Raw genomic sequence first — 19,770 nt, 5'->3', positions numbered from 1 at the left:
TGACATGAGTACAACTCAACTTGTGGAATAATAAAAGGATAAAACAAGTGACAAAAAGAAAGTTTATTAATTGGATGGACAAACACTACTCTCCCGTTACTAAAGACTAAAGAGTAAAGTCTCAACAATAGAAGCAAAACCCTAGAAAATCCAATCGAATTGAACATTATAATCAAAGCAATCGAAAGCCGTAGATCGCGAGCAGCATCAAACTCATATTGGTATCTCCTTTATCTCTCTATTATTTCGTCTTTGCTTTTTTCTTTATTGTCGCTGAATTGACCTTGTAATCTCTTGCATCGGATACTGGCGATTAATTTGTGCAGGATTGTCTTTATCTTGTAATCCATTTAGGGTTTATCTTTAATCATACTAGGGTTGTGGATTGTTAGTCAGAATATTCCTGGTAAATGATTTTGCGGGTTTGATTGTACAAACCTTCTGTGCTGTGCTACTGAATCATGCTGTTTACTAGAGTTGTGGCGTAGCGATTTGATATATGTCTATGCTTATTTATGTGTATTTAGCTCAACCGATAGGCTGTTTACATTCGAACCCTTAGTCTGCCGCAAGCGGGAAGCCTTTGAAACTTTGGAGTTATGATTATTGTTGGTGTTGTTATTCCGTAAGACGGTGTCACCTTAGGAGTTCAATTAACCTTAAGTGTCTCAGGACGCTACCTCAAGTGTCTCAGGACGCTTGAGGTTAATATACTCTTATAGAGCTTTTTGAATTGCTTTATTTTTGATTTGAATACACAGAGAGGAGGGAATGGGAAATTTTCGCATAATATAATAGTGTTTCAATTTAGCAGGGAAAATGGATTATTCCATCTCCCGTGAATGAGCTTGGATGCTTAGCTTTAAAAGGTGCAAGATGCATTGTGGGGACTAGGGCTTGTGGCCACTAAAGGGCTGTGGCAATGAGGCGCAAGGCATGATGTGAAGCCGTGTGTCTCATAGACAAGATGCACATTCTTTACGCAAACAAATCTATATTTTCACAATCAATGTGTGTCTCCTTTGTTGGACCAGTCAGGGCGTGGGTTGATTTACTAGGTGCTTATTTGTCGTTTTGGTTCAATTTTATAAATAGGGATGTTAATTCTCGATGTTAATGTTTGAATATTCTTATCATTGAATCTGTTGTTTATGATTATTCTCGAGAAAACATTAGCTATGCAAATGAGGCTAATCTTGATAAAGTAAACTTAAGTTCAAACTGTTCCGATGTTAATGTTGTTCTAGTTGCTACTTAAAATTACTTCTATAATTTACCGGTCTGATCAATCTGACTTAAGTTCGACTACGAAAACTTCCAGTTTCCCACTTGATAAAGAGATTTAGCTATGTGTTCAAAGGTTGATTTCTCTTCAAAATTACTGTTTCATGTCTTAGATCGTTCAAAATAATGGAATTGTTAGTTCCTGTAATGTGTGTGTAAATGAATATATGGATTTGGGGATCCACGAAGTATGGAGAGGGAGAAACCATTTCCCATTGTTTGGATAAGGCGACGGGGGGTAGTAGAGAAATTGAAAACGAGGCATTCATTTATTTGTTTATTTCCTTAGACAAGGAAAATCCTTTCATGATTAGGAATCACCTGTAACTATTAGGAAGGGAACCCCCTCCATGGCTTTAATATCCATCTTAAAGATCTTTTCAAGAGTTAAAGACATGTTTATATATTGATTTGCTTTGTGATTTGTTACAGGTGTAATAATGAGTACCAAGATTCGCGTGATTGTAACCTCCCTTGGAAAACAACTGACGGAGGGTCTTCCACCACACACAAGCAAGATTGCTTTACCCATGACAAAGAAATTATTTACCGTCATTAGGGGACCTCATGTTCACAAAAAATCAAGAGAACAGTTTGAAATAAGGACCTATAAACAAATACTGGAAATCAAGGCAGAAAGGCATGAATTGCGCGAAAAGTTGTTCTGGTTAAAGCGCCATCGACTTATTGATGGGGAATTTGAAGTCCAGATCTTTTCAAAGACACGTTTAGACCCGAAACTTATACCGCTTCCACAGCAGAAGTCGTATGCCAGTAGCAGTAGCAGTTGAGTTATCATGTCTAGATGAAGCCTGGCCAAGTCTTGCCAGCTGTTGAATTGCCGGCATGAGCTCTTAATTGATACTGTAATAATTTTGAATGTTCTACAAATTTTTAAGGGAGACTGATTCATGATATTACGTTGAGAGTTGAGACCGACCTATTCTGTTATGTAATAGTTTGATTGTTCTAGTTTTCAGGGGGGGGGTAATATCCTTGGACCTTGGTAGCTTTTGATTGTTCTAATAATGCAAATGGAGACTGTTGGTTGTAGTCTCTTAGATTTGTATTGATAGCAAGTGGCAACCTTTCTACTGCTGCATATCGTCAGCTGTTTAGCCTGATAATGACTTTTTGATTATTGATATGCTGAAGGGATGCTGTAAAACCTGATAAAAAATCCACCTTGTTTTTTATACGCAGTCTCCTGTTTCGACACGATTAGCTTTGATCTTCGTCCAGACATTAAAATATATAGCGCTTGTTGTGAGATGTCTTATGCTCATACAATGTCCACTGCGTCATCAAATTCACAAGGGAAAAAAATCATAAAACATAGGCAGTAGTCGGTAGTAGGGAAAATAAAATAAAAAGACGATTTTAAGCAAGAATAGCGGTGAACTTGGTAAAGAGTAGAAACGAAAAAGGAATCAGTCTGCGTATAAGCAGTTGAAAGAAACGACGTCGCATGGTTGAGTCAAACCACCAGTTACCTATGCTTTTTTTTTTCCCTTTGATTGTCCTCTTTCCTCAACAAATTTCAATTTCAAAAATTTGAACAAAGCTGTTTTCCCTTGAATTTTACCCTAAACCCCAAATAGTAGTAACTAGTGGCATTTGGCCAAATCTGCAAGTTACAACCGCATATTTTTCCACTTTATTCAACTTTAAAATACAGCTTAAATTTGATCAACACATTCGATTATTCCTAACTAGTATTTGTATTAGAAGAAGAAGAAGAAGTAAATGGAGATAGCGAGTGACCCGATTGCGTCGTGCACGAAAGAACACCAGAAAGTATATCACCAATGGTTTGCTGTTGCTGATTCAAGTTAATATTTATATTCTCCCTTCCTCTTTTATTTTGAGTTTGATTTTATGAGTTTTGGGGTTTATTAGTTGATTATTATTTGTATATTAACTGTGTTTCTGTATCTGTGTGTGTAGATGGAGATGGGCGTATTACAGGAAATGATGCGACTAAGTTCTTTGCTATGTCCAACTTATCCAGATCTGACCTCAAACAGGTCCTTTTTTTTACTGCTTTCATTTTCGAGTATATTTACTGTTGTTAATCGATTCCTGTAAATTCACATTTATGCGGTCAAGTACGATTCGACGCATATATTTTCATTTTGCTGGTTGTCAATACTTTCTAGTAATTTTGCGTCGTTTTGCTTCAGTCTGTTTGGTTGCTCAGCTCAATTATTGTGCTGGTTTCAAGGTATTTTATTTAAACGATTGTCTGTGTATGCGTTCAATGTGTTATACTTTGCGGAATACCGAGTATTTTCTTATGTGATTGTCTCATAGTAATTTGATGTTCTTGGAATTGGTCATCAAGGCTTGGTTGCGGTCATTACGTTATAATCGTGGTCTATACCACCTTAAATGCAGCTGTGGTTACTTTTAAAACCTTGACAGCTGATCATCATTTGGTGTTTCTGGGGTTGTTCACTCCCATGGACCGTCTATAGTGTATATGCTTGCTGGGCAAAGGCTGTGTGATTTTCCTGTTTCAAGTCAGTGGGATTATAAATGTGAAATTCATATTTGTATGTTCCGTTTTTTTGCTGGAGGGTCTCCATCTTATGATCAGAATGAATATGGAAATCTTTGCTTTCTAAGCTTACTACTGTTGTGAATGAAATATGGCAACACACAGTCTTTAGATTGTCTATATAGTTTATTAGTTTCTTCACAGTGATGGACTGGCGCCTTTAGTTTTCTGGGGGATTGCGCTGTTCTTCAGTTAGTTAGACCGTAAGGAGTGGGGATTTACATCTTTGCTTCTTCCCTTCTATTATTAAACTCTTCATAGAGTGTCATACGTAGGACGACTTCTTGTCCTGGTCTAACAAAGTACTTGTTTACAGGTGTGGGCATTTGCAGACACTAAAAGAGAGGGCTACCTGGGTTTTAAGCAATTTGTTGCTGCAATGCAGGTTTCCAATTGCATTATATTGACTACTCATTACATTATACTCCCTCTATTTCACTTAATTTGCCTCATTTGCTTCTGTTGTGAAGAGAATTTTAAACGCTGGGCTTAACTGACTGAAATGAAGGGAGTATAATATATTGATTCTGTTATTCACAACATAACAGACTGTTTCACTCTAATATCCCTCTTACAGTCCTAAACTCAGGTTTTCTTATACCTACATCATTGCAGTTAATCTCTTTAGCACAAGCTGGTCATGAGCTGACAGCTGATCTTCTGAGTAGTGCTGGTCAGTTAATTTTTCCTCCATTTGGTTAAAATGGGCATTATAGATTATGTTATCATGTAGGTTCCATAGTTTATTTTTTCTTGTATCACACATTTAAGGCCTTTCTATTTTTCAAGATTATGATATTCTCATTTTCGTTGTCCTGGTTTGTCATTGTTTCTCTCGTACATGGAAGCTATTACTATTTGGCTGTGAACTGGGTAGCTTTCGCATTAAAAAATTGATCTGTTTGTCCGCAGAATATGATGATCACTGTACATATTTGATACTCGTATATGTGTGCAACTTGATCCCCTTGAAGTAATATTTCATCATTCCATCTGGTTGAATTTAAACCTCTTTTAGTTTTTTGTTTTCATTTTGTTTTTGTAATCTTCATTTTATAAGTTAGGTCAAATTTGTCTAAAAATGCACTCTCATATGTTCTTAGGATTTGAGTAGTAGCCTGAGATAGAATTTATCTTATTCTTAGCTGTGAGCTTGTGATACAATGAAGTCACTGAAGATTCTTTTTTTAATACACGACAGCTTCAGTCTTAAAAAAACTAGAAAAAACAGCCTATTTTTATTAGTCATAGGAGGCAACCCCAGTTGTTTCCCGTTTGGCAGTTTCTGAGAAGCAAGTAGGATGGTTTATGCTCTTCGACTGTGTTGAAGTTCATTGTGCATGAGTAAAATTTTGTATTACTCTATTGCAGATATGGAAGAGATACAACTTCCAGTTATGGAAGGGTTGGACACATTAATAGCTGTAAGTGCCATGTCTTACAATTTTGTTAACTTGGAGTAGAATTTTTTTAGATATATTAACATACTCATTTCTATTGCAGAAGATGAAGAAGACCTCAACATATGTGGAACCTGAGCTAAATGGTTAACACTCATCACAAGTGTGAAGTTGTACAATAACTGTGCATCATAATAATCTTACTTTGCTAATGCAGGATCTCCTCAGCGCCAATCACCACCAACGTCAAATTGGTTCAGCTCAAAGCCATCAAAGAAAGTATGCGTAGCTCTCATTTGTGGTTTCACATTTTTTATTCTTTACTTTCCTTTCCCTTTCCCACTGCTAATATATATTCTTCACAGGAACTAGAAGCTTATGTTCTGCGATAATAAACTTCTGAAAGATTACCAATTTGCCATTTCACTGTCACTAATTTAGTTGTGTACACAAGACACTTACCAACTTTCCTTCTGAGTCCTGACTAAGAAAAAGAAAAAACCTGTACTTTACTTCTATGGTAGTGAATGCATCTGTTTCTGTACCTGAATGATCTTTGTATCTGTATATATAGTTTTTTCTCTCTTTTTTTTTTAGAAAAAGAAATTTCTTCTACCTGAATATTTAATAAATTGTGTACTGTTTAAACTGATGACGATTATTCAAAGAGATAATTGTTCCTTGGTTTCTTGGTACTTTTTTTGACTAATCATGCCACCCATCTCCTTTAATAAATCTCTCATATTTTCCTAAGTTTGCAATCTAAAAATACTAATTAAACATCTATACACAAGTTACCCTTCTCTGGTGGGCTTTTCCTCGTCATAAAATGTTGTCATGTTGGATATTGCTGTTTCCTATGAAAATATTTATGTAATAGATTAGATTCATTTATGATAATGTCGATAGTCTGACAGCAACATGCCCCGTGCTTAGGTGTCGCTTAGTGCGGTAACATCTATTATTGATGGTTTGAAGAGATTATACCTGGATAAGCTAAAGCCATTGGAGACTACCTATCGCTTTCACGACTTTGTCTCTCCTCCACTGGTAAGCAAGGCCAAAATTTGTGCTCTTTTGCTATGACTTATTTTCTCCAATTATCCTGCTAATCTTTTGTGATTTTTTTTTAATGTGCAGGCAAGTAGTGATTTTGATGCTAAACCTATGGTCATGCTTTTAGGACAATATTCCACTGGGAAAACTACATTTATAAAACACTTATTACAGTGTGAATATCCAGGTCATCTATCGATCTCATTTGCTAATTGCTTGGTATTGATATGTCATTGTTTTAGTTTACTGATCTACTGTGCTCCACACAAATTTGTTTGACAGGAGCTCATATTGGACCGGAGCCTACAACAGACCGTTTTGTTTGCGTCATGGTATTTGCTCAACTTTATCGTACTTTCTCGAGTCATCATCCATCCTATTTACCAACTTTACAATCCCGAAGATCAATAATTGTTTAGGTTTCGTCTGTGTACTCATGTTCTGGTGTTTAATTATGTGATTGAGCCCACCCACAGTGTTACCCTGCAAATTGATCATGGTTTGAGCCTTGTATTGTTCTTCCTCGAGAAATCGTTATAATGTCCTTACCATGGTTGAGGGTAGGTTAGTAGAGTATTTGTCTGAGAAATTTGAAATAACAAATTCTTTTATGTCTTTTTCAAGCCACTTTTTCTAACCTATTAGTCTGTCAATACTTTCAATTTTGTAATTATATATCTTTAAAGCTATGATGTGCCTTATATAAGGTCATTAGCAATATTTCGTCTCAATAATTGTTAACTCTTTCTTTTATGTGTTGAACCCAAAAAAGACGCTTTATTTCATGTTTGACGTTAAAACCTGTTATATTGAGGCTTGAAAACAATCTCCTAAATTCAAAAGAGCGTTCTTTTCAATTTCTCATTCAAAACTAACAGTAATGAAGCTCATGACCATTTTAGGTCAAAGGCTGCCATGCAGTGATGGCCATTGTAGAGGGTTTTTCAAATATAATACGCATTTACATATTTTGAGGTATTTTCTTACCCTTTGATGAATTACTGCCCTATTTGCTCAGTCTGGACCTGATGAGAGGAGCATTCCTGGCAACACAATTGCTGTTCAAGCCGACATGCCATTCAGTGGTCTCTCAAACTTTGGAGGGGCATTCTTGTCAAAATTCCAGTGTTCACAAATGCCACATCCTGTATGTATCTAATCTTTGTCAACTTTTTTTTTTTTTGCAAAGATTTTTGTCCTTTTTTAGTTTGCAAAGATTGTCTTTCCTTTTAATGAGTTTTGGTATATCAACAGTTGTTGGAGCACATTACTTTTGTGGACACTCCAGGAGTTCTGTCTGGAGAGAAGCAGAGAACTCAGAGAAGCTATGACTTTACTGGGGTTATATCGTGGTTTGCAGCCAAGTGTGACCTTATTCTTCTCTTATTTGATCCTCACAAACTCGACATTAGTGACGAGTTTAAGCGTGTCATTTCATCTTTACGTGGTCATGATGACAAGATACGAGTTGTTCTTAACAAGGCTGATCAAGTTGATACCCAACAAGTAAGATCTTAGTTGGTAGGCTATTGTGTGTTCATTCCTAGTTTTTACAAGTTTCATTTAATTCTTTTCTTTTGTCTTTCCGCTGTGTTCATTTGCAGTTAATGAGAGTATATGGTGCACTGATGTGGTCGCTTGGGAAAGTCCTAAATACTCCTGAGGTTTCCCGTGTTTATATTGGGTAGGTGTCTCTGTCTCTTGATGCATACTGGTGTACTGGGTTGTCCATGAAACAGCAAATATGAAAATGTCGGTTTTGTTTGTGTCTGTATCTCTTTTCCCATCTATGGGAAGTTCTATGCGAGAAAGGGCAAAGATTTATTGTGGAATTTGGAAGTGAACTAATAGCGTTTGTAGGCTGATCTCTGACGCAACTTTTGAAACTGTCATTATATTTTGTGATATACTAATAAGCACTTCCATCTTTGCAGTTCATTTAATGATAAGCCCATCAAGGAAGATTCAATTGGTCCAATGGGAAGGGAACTTTTTGAGAAAGAGCAGAATGACCTTCTAGCTGATTTAAAGGATATCCCAAAGAAAGCTTGTGACCGACGAGTATGTTTTCATATATACGCCTTTGTACCATCTCCATTGGGCTTTATTTGTATATTGACCTGTTATCGCGATTTATTTCTTTATTTTTTTCTTAAAAAAAAAAACATTTACTTGTTATCTATGTTTTCCAATAATGATTCATGTTAGGGGACTCTAAATCAGTTTTTGATCAAGGCTCTGTTGTTTCTGGTGTTGTACCATATCCATTTGCCCTTTTCCTTCATACACAGACCAATTTGTTCATTTTTAATGATGCAGATAAATGAATTTGTGAAACGTGCCAGAGCAGCTAAGATTCACGCTTACATAATTAGCCATCTCAAGAAAGAGATGCCTGCCATGATAGGGAAGGGCAAAGCCCAACAACGTCTAATTGACAATCTTGAGGGGGAGTTCGCTAAGGTTTGTATCTTCAGAAATTTTCATATGAGATGGTCAGAAGATAAGATCATAACGATACTTACACTGACCCATAGTTCATAATAAATTGGGTACTGGGTAGTTTAAATTTTAGTGCCTTCACGGACATATAGGTAGAGTTATGAGTTAAATGAGTTGGTCTTACAATTTTACTCCAACGCAAGATGCTCTTTCAAGAGACTAGTAGTCATGTCACGTGTTTTTACAACTCTCTCACCATCCCTCCTCTCAACCCTTTCCCTATTGCCGACTTCTGACGTGTTATATGTGGCAATTGTCAATCAGGTTCAAAGGGAATTCCATTTACCGGCGGGAGATTTTCCTTATGTTGAGCATTTTAGAGAAGTTCTCGGTGGCTATAGTATTGACAAATTTGAGAAACTGAAGCCTAAAATGATACAAGCCGTGGATGACATGCTTGGCTACGATATCCCTGAGCTACTGAAGAATTTCAGAAACCCGTATGACTAAAGGTGAAGTGGGTTAAGTGATCAGTTATGGTCTTGAGTTTTTATGAAGCCTTGTGTATATCATTGTATTTTTGGAGATTGGCAAGCCGTGTTGCCACTTTTCAGCGGTTGAAGAACTTATGTGAGGAAATGACCAAATGTTTGAGCACCTTTTTTTTTTCTTTTCAACGAGAAATTATCAACGTTAAATTCAGGTGCTTATAAAACTGGTAAAATTTTGGTCATTCACGCCACATGTTTCCCATAAAATGTGTTAGTTAAGCTGTCCAATTATCTGGAAATGATTAGCATGATCATAGGTTGCCAAGTGATTCTCATGAAAGGATATACAATACCTTTCTATAATCAGCAACATGGCTTTTAGACTCGATCACTTGACAACCCTCATTTCTAGTTAACGGCATTTAAGCGTGATCGGAGCTTGCAAAATTTGACCATGTTCGAAGTATGTCAAACCAAAAATGAGACGAGGGTTGACTGTTAGTGGACTTGATCCGATTCTTTTCACCCAAACAGAAGTCCGATAATTGGTGAGCTGCTAGTTAATGGGATTTGAGCGTGATCGTAGCTGCACAACATCTGCCTTAAAGAAAAAAAATAAAAAAAATACGGTCGTAATGATAAAACCGAATAAAATTATGGACACTAACCTGAAATAAAGCAGCGAGTGAGAAGTGAGAACATAAACAATTAAACATGAGTTGAATGGAACTCCTCGGACCCTCTCTTTGATAGCCAATTCTTATTTACGACCGTCTTAAGTCTTAACAAGTCGTCTTAAGCAGGAGTGATTAAGATAGAGTGAAGCGTGAAGTTAATATTCGTGTTTGTCAAACTCTGTTCAAGTGAACTCAGGTCTCTGCCAATTTTCCACTGGTATTTCCTTAGCATCTCTTTCTCTCACTACTCACTTCACATTATTTCTGTCTGCTTAATTCCCCGCTGTATTTTTCATCTGGATTCCTCTCCCCCTATATTTTAATTGTAGTCTTCGTATTTGCTGTTAGATTCTCAAGAATGCAGTAATTTTGGGAGTAATTGAAAGCAATTTATGTTTATTTTTTATTATATCTCGGGGTTTGTGCTGTAATATTTGCTGAAAGGATTGATGCAATATAGATACAGTAATTATTCTGAGCTTTGTTGTCGGATTTGTCGAATGATTTAGCTGCGGCATGTTGAAGTAATCTGCATCAATTCCTTTAATAAGCTCATTAATATCATCAGTTCCTCCACAAAATCGCCATGTTTGCATGTACATATTTATGTTAGCATTGGTTTCGCAGTTATTTTTCTATGTATCATAAAGTCACCAGTTTTTTTTGCAATGCTACTTGGTAGTACAGGAACTAGTTATTTTCTGCTGGTGAGGATACTGAAAATAATATTCCTATTAACATGCGTTGGTGTGGGTTTTCGGTGCACCAATAGGATATTGAATTGATGTTGAGTTCAGAACTGAAGAGTGTGCTAGATGTTGGAGCATGCTAGAGTGCAGTTGGATACATGGAGCTCGATATGAAGAAGATTGCGTAAAGAAAGGGTCTCAAGTATGTTACTCCTACCATTTCTTTAACCATTGTTTGAGAGTTTTCCTAGCTATTCTTGATTTTTCATGAATCACATGATTTCTAATCACCGCGACTTGGTAACTATTTATGAAGCTTTTTAGATATTGTTACCTTCCTCATTGATTCAGTTCTACTATACTACTAGTACTATATAGGGTTGCTGTCTTTTAAACTCTTGGAATCATTGACAATCATAAGATTTAAGAATTAGTACCATGTGTTGCTCTGTGTTCCTGGTAAACGACCACAACGGATGAGATTCGAGTTGAGAAACTAGTATAAGGTCACCTAATTAGGATAACTGAGCATTAACTTTAGCAACTAAAACAAGGTCACCTATATAGTGGCCTTTTATCTTCAATATGGCTGTTCAAGGGAAACTAATATCTGTGAACCTTGCAACTGAATCTCTACTTTTCCCCCTTTTAAGAATTGAAGTTGTTAATTTTTCTGGTTTAGGCTGCATTGTTAGAACAAGGGTGATCATAATAAGGGCCTGAGCGGAGTGAGAGCCCTGAGCTGTCTAATTCAAGCATTGTTATGTTTTCCTTCTTTCTATACACGATGACCATATTCAACTCACATTTTCTGGTGCCGAGTTACATAAAAGTACCAATTGTATAATACAGTTGCATAAGAGGCGATTGGAACAATTACTGACATTCTCAAATTACAGAAGAAAAAGAAATTCACATCTTTGGTCATACATTCACAAATCAATCACTTCACATCCAGAAGATTGTCGGTTTTGGAGGTTCTATAATTTCGATAGTACCTTCAAGCATTTTTGCCACCTTTCCCATAGATGGTCTCATCTCTGGCTTCTCTTGCACGCACCACATTGCCGTCTTCACCATACGATCGACCAATTTAAAATGTACCCTGTCATCATAAGCATGTTTAATCTGACGGTCTAAAATCATATCCATTCTCTTCTCCTCGATTGCCATATTGAAAGCCCACCTTGGAAAATACCACTCTTCACTAGGCATATCAGTTAGTTGTACTGAATTATTCCTTACCCCACTCACAATTTCTAACAACACCATCCCAAAACTATACACATCAACCTTGGAGGTGATAGTCTCTTTATTGACCCATTCTGGTGCTAGGTAACCTCGAGTTCCGCGAATCCTTGACATTGTTACGATTTGTTCCTTTTTCCTGAGCTTAGATAAACCAAAATCTGCAACTTTAGGGCAGAAGTCGTCTCCTAGGAGTATATTTTCAGGTTTGATGTCGCAATGTAATACCCATTCTAAACACTCTTCGTGCAGGTATGCTATTGCCCTGGCCACACCTATGGCAATTCTGTACCTAATATTCCAATCAAGTACCGGCTTTTGTTGGAGTTCCACTGAACCTATATCATCATTGTTTTCTTCATCATTTGACCCAGGAATTCTGCTGGGTCGGAACAGATATCTGTCAAGTGATCCATTTGGCACATGTTCATAAACCAAAACTCTTCGGCCCTTCTCATTGCAAAATCCCCATAAACGTACCAGGTTGAGGTGGTGCATACGAGCTATGATCGTTACCTCAGCCCAAAACTCAGCATCACCCCCAGAAACATTTTTCAGGCATTTCACAGCCACTGGTCTGCCGTCCTGCAACTTACCTATGTAAACATCACTAAACCCACCCTTCCCTATCACATTGTCATCTGAGAAGTTCATAGTTGCTGCTTTAATCTCACTGAGCGTAAACCTTCTTGGTCCAGCTGTGGGCAGTAGGCCAAGTCCAAGTGCTTGGGCCATGTCCCGGTACTTCACATACCTTTTGAGGAATGCCCGAAATAAGAGTACCCCACTCGCAATTTCAGCTGTGAATAGAATGACTATGATTATTATATTGCGGGCTGTCTCATTGGAATCTTCAGGTGGGTTTGGTAAGCTGATACGAACTGGGCAAGTAGTTACAAGAACTTCCGACATCCCAGTGAAGTTAGTTGGTTCAGTCTCTGACTTGTCCACCCGTAGATAAAATGCAGACCCTGTACCAGGGTTCCAGTACCCGTTTAAGAGTCTGTTTAAGTGGTGCACACAATAGCCACTACCATCAAACTTGAACCCAAATCCCAGACATTTTGGGTTTGACAAGCAATTAGATTGGCAGTGGTCAAAGCTATGGACCTGTAAATCAGTTTGATTTGATCCATCTAAGTAGTCAACATAATCAAGGCGTAAAAACTTATTACTTGCTGTATCAATAATGGGTATTTCATTCTCGCAGGAGTTCGACGTGGAGCTACGTCTAAACCCGGGTGGGCACACACACTCGTAATTCGATAAAGTAGACCCGTCACTATAACAAATATAACCTGGCCCACATAACCCATGTATTTGACAAATGACAACTACCGCCAGCCAAACAGTCACCCATTCTTCGTTTTTCTGGTCAAAACTAAAGACTCTAAGGTTCCCATCATTACTCAATACAAGCCTCCTGGTTAGGTTTTGTCCAAAATCTGAAGTAAGAAGCGGGTCTGCACCAGCCTGCGCAATCCGCCCATCAATCCCAAGACTTAAAAACCCATTAGCTGAAGTCCAATAGGAATCCGACGTGTTATATACCAGATTTTTCGAGCCAGTGAACTGAAACTTTCCATTCCGGGATGTCAAAATGGTGTTATTCATACTTTGTGTGGGTAGAATTGTATCGGTAGGGTGCTGAAAACTATCCCATGGACCAAACACCAGCTTCCCATCATCCCTGAGAATCAATCGGGTCGAGTTATTACCCACAGGAGGAGGAGGTGCTCCAGGCCATGGGTTTGGACCAGACGAGGAGCCGTTAGTGAGCTGAAGCACACCTTTGGAGGTGATAGTCAATGATCCTGTCTGTTGAACAGGAACATCCCATTTAGTAGACCACACTAGAGCATGATCAGAAATGTTGGCGTACCAAACAGAGAATACGTAAAGTTTTGATGAAGGGGTTAAAGGGTGAAAACCTGCAGCAAAACTGGAGTTAGGAGAAACAAGAGTAATGTTTAGGGTAGGTTTCCAAGGTGAATTTTGTATGGAGAAAGAAGAGATGGTTTGTGCAGCTGATAAAAATGAAGAAATTTGGAGGAGATGATGAATTATGAAGAAGATGAGTATAGAATATGAAAATGAATAAGACATGTTTTAGGGAGTTTGGTGTAACGTTGAATAAATGGGGAAAGATGATGATGGTGTTTACAGTTTACATGGGTTGCATTTTATGGTGATAAGGAGTCAATGAGGTACGGAATATTTTAATGACGGCTTTGGGTTTTATTCTATTATTTTCAGCGCTCAAGTTAGTACTAATTACTAGTCATAAATTCTTGTTAGGAATTACCAGAGATGACAAGCAACAAGTGGCAGACGTGTTGCTTTAGAGTTTAGACTATTCAGAGTCTGCTTGCAAATTTCTGGTTTACTACGACTTCTGTTTACTTATTTGACTCAACAATACTACTCTATTGCACAGACTTGAAGATAATACTCCGTAACTGGTGGTTGCTTTATTTACTTTTTAATAAACGATCATATGACATCGATCACCGGAGGTGTGGCAGCTTGTGGAGTGGGCGAGACGGGATTAACGTGAAAGAGAAAAGTAATAATTTACTCACAGAAAATAACTCGAGAGGGAAATGCTAGGGATGGTTAATTACACCTTCATACTTCAAGTAGGGTGAGTAAGACAAAAGAAAAATGCATCGGAAAAATAATAAATTTCTTTTATATGAACACGTTGGTTGATATTTAACACGTTTTAATGTTAAGACGGATACATCCATTTTAAGGAAGACTAGTAAGTGGCAAACAATATTCAAGTCTTGGAGAATGTAAAGTTGAAAGTCCTCAACTACAAAGGTACGATGACATACTAACCTGCTATAATACAAACAGTGTTTGCAGACTTGGAAAATGATCTGTGACGAAGTCAATGGTGTATGGACCTCTCTAGACTACTAGTACCATCCTTGACCTTGACAATCCAAAAGATGATTCCATAATGTAATTGGTATTTCTACTACTGCGTATCTATCTATCTAGTTCAGGGGAAAATGCTGCCATTCATTCATTCATTCATTCATTCATAACAAGGATTGTCATGACATGCACAGAATTTTCTGACGAAACAACTCGGGGAGTAGCCGCCATGCCAAAATTATACTCCGTATCTGTATAATTAGTTGTTGAAATGTCTCACTAAATGTCTTATAGTGAGAACGTCTCATATACGAGTGTATGACAAATGGTAAACAATAAACACTACCTAGTTAGTTATTCAAGGGAAAGCTAAGCTGCAAAAAGAAAGCACAATCACTAACTAAATTGAGTCCACGCTTTCTTTACTAGGCAACAACAGACATGTCACACGCTAATTTCGCGTCGAATTCTCTCTTATAGAAACTTTTGATTTGGTGAACATCAGCAAAATTAGAGTGAACATCACATCACATCACAGATAAACAGATTAAACATCTCATTTCTAAATCATAATCAATACAGACTCTATTTTGAGCCTGTTAGGTGTGTGCTAGCCTCCAATAAACAAAAAATGCATACAGAAAAACATCATAACTTGGCAAATCTGCCTTGGCTGATATACAGAAGTGATAGATTATGGATCATGAAAGACATCTCGATCCGTCGTTCTTAAAGAGTGTATGGAGAGAACAAACTCTCCCTTTGATCAGATTATAAACACAATGATCATTACAAGTACACGACTCCACCAAGTCGTACTTATTAAACCATTTTGCCTTCTCTGCGCCTTTTGGATCTCCTTGTTTGTTTGTTATAAACATCCACTTGCAACTTAAATAGATCAAGAACAATATTGACAGAGATGGGCTACGCTAGGCATTATGTAATTTTTCGCCCTTTTTCCCAAGTTTTTTGTGTGCAAGATATTTACCTTTTCCTGGAGTCACTCACATAAGGACAATCCACGTAGAAAACGAGAGGGCTTTCTACACTGGGATCACTTCTGCATTTTGATTATCCTCGCAATGCAAGATCAAGCCTTCAATGTACATCGGTAATAGGCAACGTAACCACTGACAACCTGTTGAAATGGGGTCCTCAGGGGGTACAATCATGACGATATTCTCGTGGCGTCTGACGACTCCCATGACGCTGACAGTGCTACCTTCTTTCACATACCTGAGTAAGCAAGGAGGAATAATGTCATTTTGCTATCTAAGAACTACGGAAAAGTTTAGTCGGGGAATCTACGTGATAGGAGCACCAGGTGAAAGAGGAGTCCATACCCTTCTTTAAGGCGCATTACACGGTCATCACTGGAAAGGCTTCTACCAGCTAACCATTGCAAAAAGTTTGGAGATAAGTCTCGCTTCTCCTTCGTTATGTCAGCTACAGTGGCAGGCTGAACAAGAGGAGTCACTTTTGCTCCATTACCACTTTTTACAAGGGCTCTTAATCCCGAGTGAAAGTCTGATACGTAGAAATCAGCCACATATTTCTGCCAAGTGAATAAAAGAGACGATTGGTTTCAAATCCAAAAAGATGAGCATACATGACATTTTCGTATATATTAAATTGAACCAAAATAGTTGACACTAACAAGTATCATGTTCATCACAAGCAGACGTTTACATAAGCCATCTCTCGATCTGTAACAAACCAGTAATACTCAATAATCAATAAGCAAGAGAAATTCATTTTGTTGCAGGGCAAACTAAGTTAGTGATATTATATTTCTCAACAGACATAAATTGAGTTCCAGAGTCGAGAATGGAAAGATCCATCATTACGCCATAATAGCTTATTATGGTTTAATGACGGATCTTTAATAGGGCAGAGACTCCAAATGTACCAGTTCTACAAAGAATTAATTTAGCCAACCACATGCCGATACGAAAAGTCGGAATGAGAGCAGATAAACTGACCTCAGAATGCCTGCTTCCCCATGAGAAGCAACGATGTTTGGGGTTTGCAGATTTTCCACCCCACCCTTTATATTCATATAGTTCTGTTGACACATATACACATCGAGGTTCCCTCTGAAAGGATGATTCAAGAGGTATGCTGCCACAGGTAACAACCTGCATATAAATAGATCATGAACTTCAATCCAGCTAGTGAATAACAAAAGAGAGCATCAAAAAAATAGCACACAAGCATTTCATATATTATCAGTACATTCAGATATGCGCATGTAAATTATCAGTTCTGATAAGAGAACATAGTTTAATTTCGATTTCTAATATAGAGTCAAGACAGATATATTTTGGTTCTAGACTATGGTAGAAAAAAGCAAGAATGGTTCACTAAACTATGCGCTTGTTTTCATTGGGAAGTAGGCATTCGAGCAATTCTCGAAGCAATTTTCATTCTAGGCCGTCCAGTCCATAACGACCAGTGTTTGTTGTTAACACAAGGGTAAATTTGTGTACATCTGACCCCCTTACGGCTTATCCCATCATTTGTAGCTCTTGAGGTATTGGGGTAATATTTTTGCTGTTATTGGTATTGCTGTTATTGTATACCACGCAAGCACGCTACGAACCGATTCAATCCCTTTATAAGTACATAATTCTCCGTAAGACAAATAAAAGTAGCCTACAGGATACTAGAACACAAATGGCACTGATAAAAAGGGTTATAAAGTTATACTATATCACCAATAATCTCATAAAAACAATGCATCAGTCTTAAATAAACAAAGCGGGTACTAGAATGCTACCAAGTCCATCCTTTGCACGCAAAGTAATCTGACTTACAATATCATAAATAGGTTTCTTAGTTAATTCTTCAAAATATTTTTTTTTTTTGGAAAGCTTAATCCTTTTATTCAAATCGAACTTAAAGTTGCAGATGTAGCACTCAGTTATTGCATCAGAAATTTAGATTATAATAGCTGGTCATAGCAATAGTTGGGAGTTGGTAACACGACTTGCAGTGCAGTCTGCACATGAAACAAAAGTGACATTTATGCACGTTATCTATGTTACTTGGACACTTCGCTTTTGTGACGTGTGGCAAATCCAACACTCTGATAGCTTGGCACAACACGGCAGCACACCTTGACACTTCATTTTAAACCAAAAACATGGAACTTTTTAATAACATAGCCGTGTCGGACACTCCAACATCATGTAGCATCGGACACTTGTAGCTTACCTAAGTAATGTAGCATGAAATTCCTTTGACAATAGAAGCCAACATAATACGAGTGTCATTAAGCATGATAAACATTATAGATTCCCACCCCTAAACACAAGTTTGTTGCTAAAACTACATGTCAACATGTGATTTGAACTGCTGCTCCACTTTGCTTATTCAGAACTCTAATGTCACATGACTAATCCTACAACTTTTTAACCTTCTCTACACAATCACAACAACAGACGGTATTGCAGTATCCAATACTACAAGTAAACATGTGCAGAAACCCACATTCAGGCATTCATCAATGCCATGGCCTTAATCACACTCCTAAACGACTCACTCTTCTTTCCTCAAGAGCTCACAAATATTTCCAAAGCAAACACACCTCTCACCACCTTTCTTGATCGGCTTTTTCACCCAATTGTTCCCTTCCACTGTCAATCAAGCTCTCTTATCTGCTCGCGGTTTCAAGCTTCTACTACAACAGAGTCACACACACACAGCCCACATTTCTCAACCACTAAACTTGTTACTTTAAAAAGACAATCAAAGGGCCATAAACATTAATAACAGCGACAAATAATTACTAAAAAAGACAATCAATCAAAGAAGGAGTAATTAATAATAAACAATAATAAAAGGTGACAGATAGAATTACTAAAAAAGACAATCGAACAAGTAAAATAGGATATTTAGAAGAATACAGACCCCAGTAACCTTGACGAACTGACCATCAACAGCACCACGAAGCTCAGTATCAGGAAACCTAGTTACATACCCTAAAACCGCCCTCTTTTTCCACGCATAATTCCACGCTAAAACCGCCATCACCGGAACCAAAACCGCGATAACAGCAACCAAAATAACAGGCTTCTTAACCGCCACCATAAGAAACACACCCACCAACAAACCCATCAAAACAAGTATCCCAAATACCCACATTATCGCTTTAGACACTTTCACCCCATACCTCCCTCCTTTCTCCTTCCCCATATTCGTCACCGCCGCCCCATACACCATCTTGCCGGAAGCCTGCTGGTGGTTGTTCCCGGGTTGCTGTTGACCGGAGTTCCCTTCGAGCTGACCGGATCTCCTGGTGGGGGCGGCAGAGGAAGTGAGTGGGCCAGAGATGATGAGGCCGGTGGGTTGTAGGGCGACGCGTCCGGAGTTGGAAAGGCGAGAAGGAACGGCGGGTTGTGGGCCGGATCCGGAGTTGGGCTGAGAAGGGGTCCGAGAAGGGAGTTTAGGAGTGGTGGGTTGGGATAAGGAGGATGAGGAGAGAGAGATGTCGAACATTTTGGCGAGTTCGCCGGATTTAGAGAGGTCGGCGGCGGTGTAGGGTCCAGAGCGGGAGGACATGGTTGGGGTACGAGTGGTGGTGGAAGAGTGGTTGTCGCGTTTGCCGGAGACGTAAAGGCCGCTGCCGAGTTTGTGGGATTGGGTACGAGAAGACATGATGATGAAGAAGAGAGGAGTGGAAAGTGAGAGAGTGAGTGAAGTGAGAAGAGAGAGAAAGAGAAAGACACAAATGAAGAAGACGGGGATGAATGGATGGATGGTGTTGTTGATGATGATATTCAATGACGAGAATACCCCTGTCAGATGAAGGAGTCGGTGCTTTACTGTCTGTCAATGGCTGGGCTTTGGGTCGGGTTCTGTCTCTTTTCCCCCCTTTGCTTTTTTTCACCTCTTTTTATCATTTTTTTTTGTCATTGTTATTGTATTAGTATGTGTTTTTTTGTTTTCATTTTGGTGAAATTCGTTAATTGTATTTTGTACGTACAGTGTGTATGCTCTCCATGCTTTATGGGCAGCCAATTTAAAAATCAA

General features: G+C 38.2%; 3 protein-coding genes and 2 long non-coding RNA genes across 5 annotated transcripts; 3 read left to right on the top strand and 2 right to left on the bottom strand.

Annotated features, from left to right (window-relative positions):
- The first annotated feature begins 60 nt into the window (after positions 1–60).
- On the top strand, positions 61–2,223 carry LOC141593126 (uncharacterized). Its single transcript, XR_012521285.1, has 2 exons — positions 61–221; positions 1,717–2,223. It is a non-coding gene; the product is annotated as an uncharacterized LOC141593126 (long non-coding RNA).
- Positions 2,224–2,568: 345 nt separating this feature from the next.
- LOC141593125 (EH domain-containing protein 1-like) lies at positions 2,569–9,500 on the top strand. The gene is made up of 16 exons (XM_074414083.1): positions 2,569–3,115; positions 3,232–3,311; positions 4,161–4,229; positions 4,460–4,517; positions 5,216–5,268; positions 5,348–5,390; positions 5,462–5,523; positions 6,181–6,294; positions 6,385–6,487; positions 6,583–6,632; positions 7,319–7,447; positions 7,555–7,806; positions 7,905–7,984; positions 8,235–8,361; positions 8,620–8,763; positions 9,067–9,500. The coding sequence occupies exons 1-16, from the start codon at positions 3,031–3,033 to the stop codon at positions 9,250–9,252; spliced, it is 1,635 nt and encodes a 544-aa protein (XP_074270184.1). The 5' UTR covers positions 2,569–3,030; the 3' UTR covers positions 9,253–9,500.
- A 431-nt stretch (positions 9,501–9,931) lies between these two features.
- Positions 9,932–14,757, top strand: LOC141593127 (uncharacterized). The gene is made up of 3 exons (XR_012521286.1): positions 9,932–10,127; positions 10,683–10,801; positions 14,285–14,757. It is a non-coding gene; the product is annotated as an uncharacterized LOC141593127 (long non-coding RNA).
- Positions 11,467–14,052, bottom strand: LOC141593123 (G-type lectin S-receptor-like serine/threonine-protein kinase At1g34300). Its single transcript, XM_074414082.1, has one exon. The coding sequence runs from the start codon at positions 13,951–13,953 to the stop codon at positions 11,548–11,550; it is 2,406 nt and encodes an 801-aa protein (XP_074270183.1). The 5' UTR covers positions 13,954–14,052; the 3' UTR covers positions 11,467–11,547.
- Positions 14,758–15,265: 508 nt separating the features above from the next.
- Positions 15,266–19,635, bottom strand: LOC141593122 (putative membrane protein At1g16860). The gene is made up of 4 exons (XM_074414081.1): positions 18,649–19,635; positions 16,719–16,874; positions 16,080–16,291; positions 15,266–15,972 (listed from the first exon to the last, which is right to left on the bottom strand). The coding sequence occupies exons 1-4, from the start codon at positions 19,393–19,395 to the stop codon at positions 15,780–15,782; spliced, it is 1,308 nt and encodes a 435-aa protein (XP_074270182.1). The 5' UTR covers positions 19,396–19,635; the 3' UTR covers positions 15,266–15,779.
- Positions 19,636–19,770: the final 135 nt, after the last annotated feature.

The sequence above is a fragment of the Silene latifolia genome, chromosome 7 (genome assembly GCF_048544455.1).
Source record: "Silene latifolia isolate original U9 population chromosome 7, ASM4854445v1, whole genome shotgun sequence".
Lineage (NCBI taxonomy): Eukaryota > Viridiplantae > Streptophyta > Magnoliopsida > Caryophyllales > Caryophyllaceae > Silene > Silene latifolia.
This window is presented reverse-complemented; position numbering and strand designations above follow the sequence as displayed.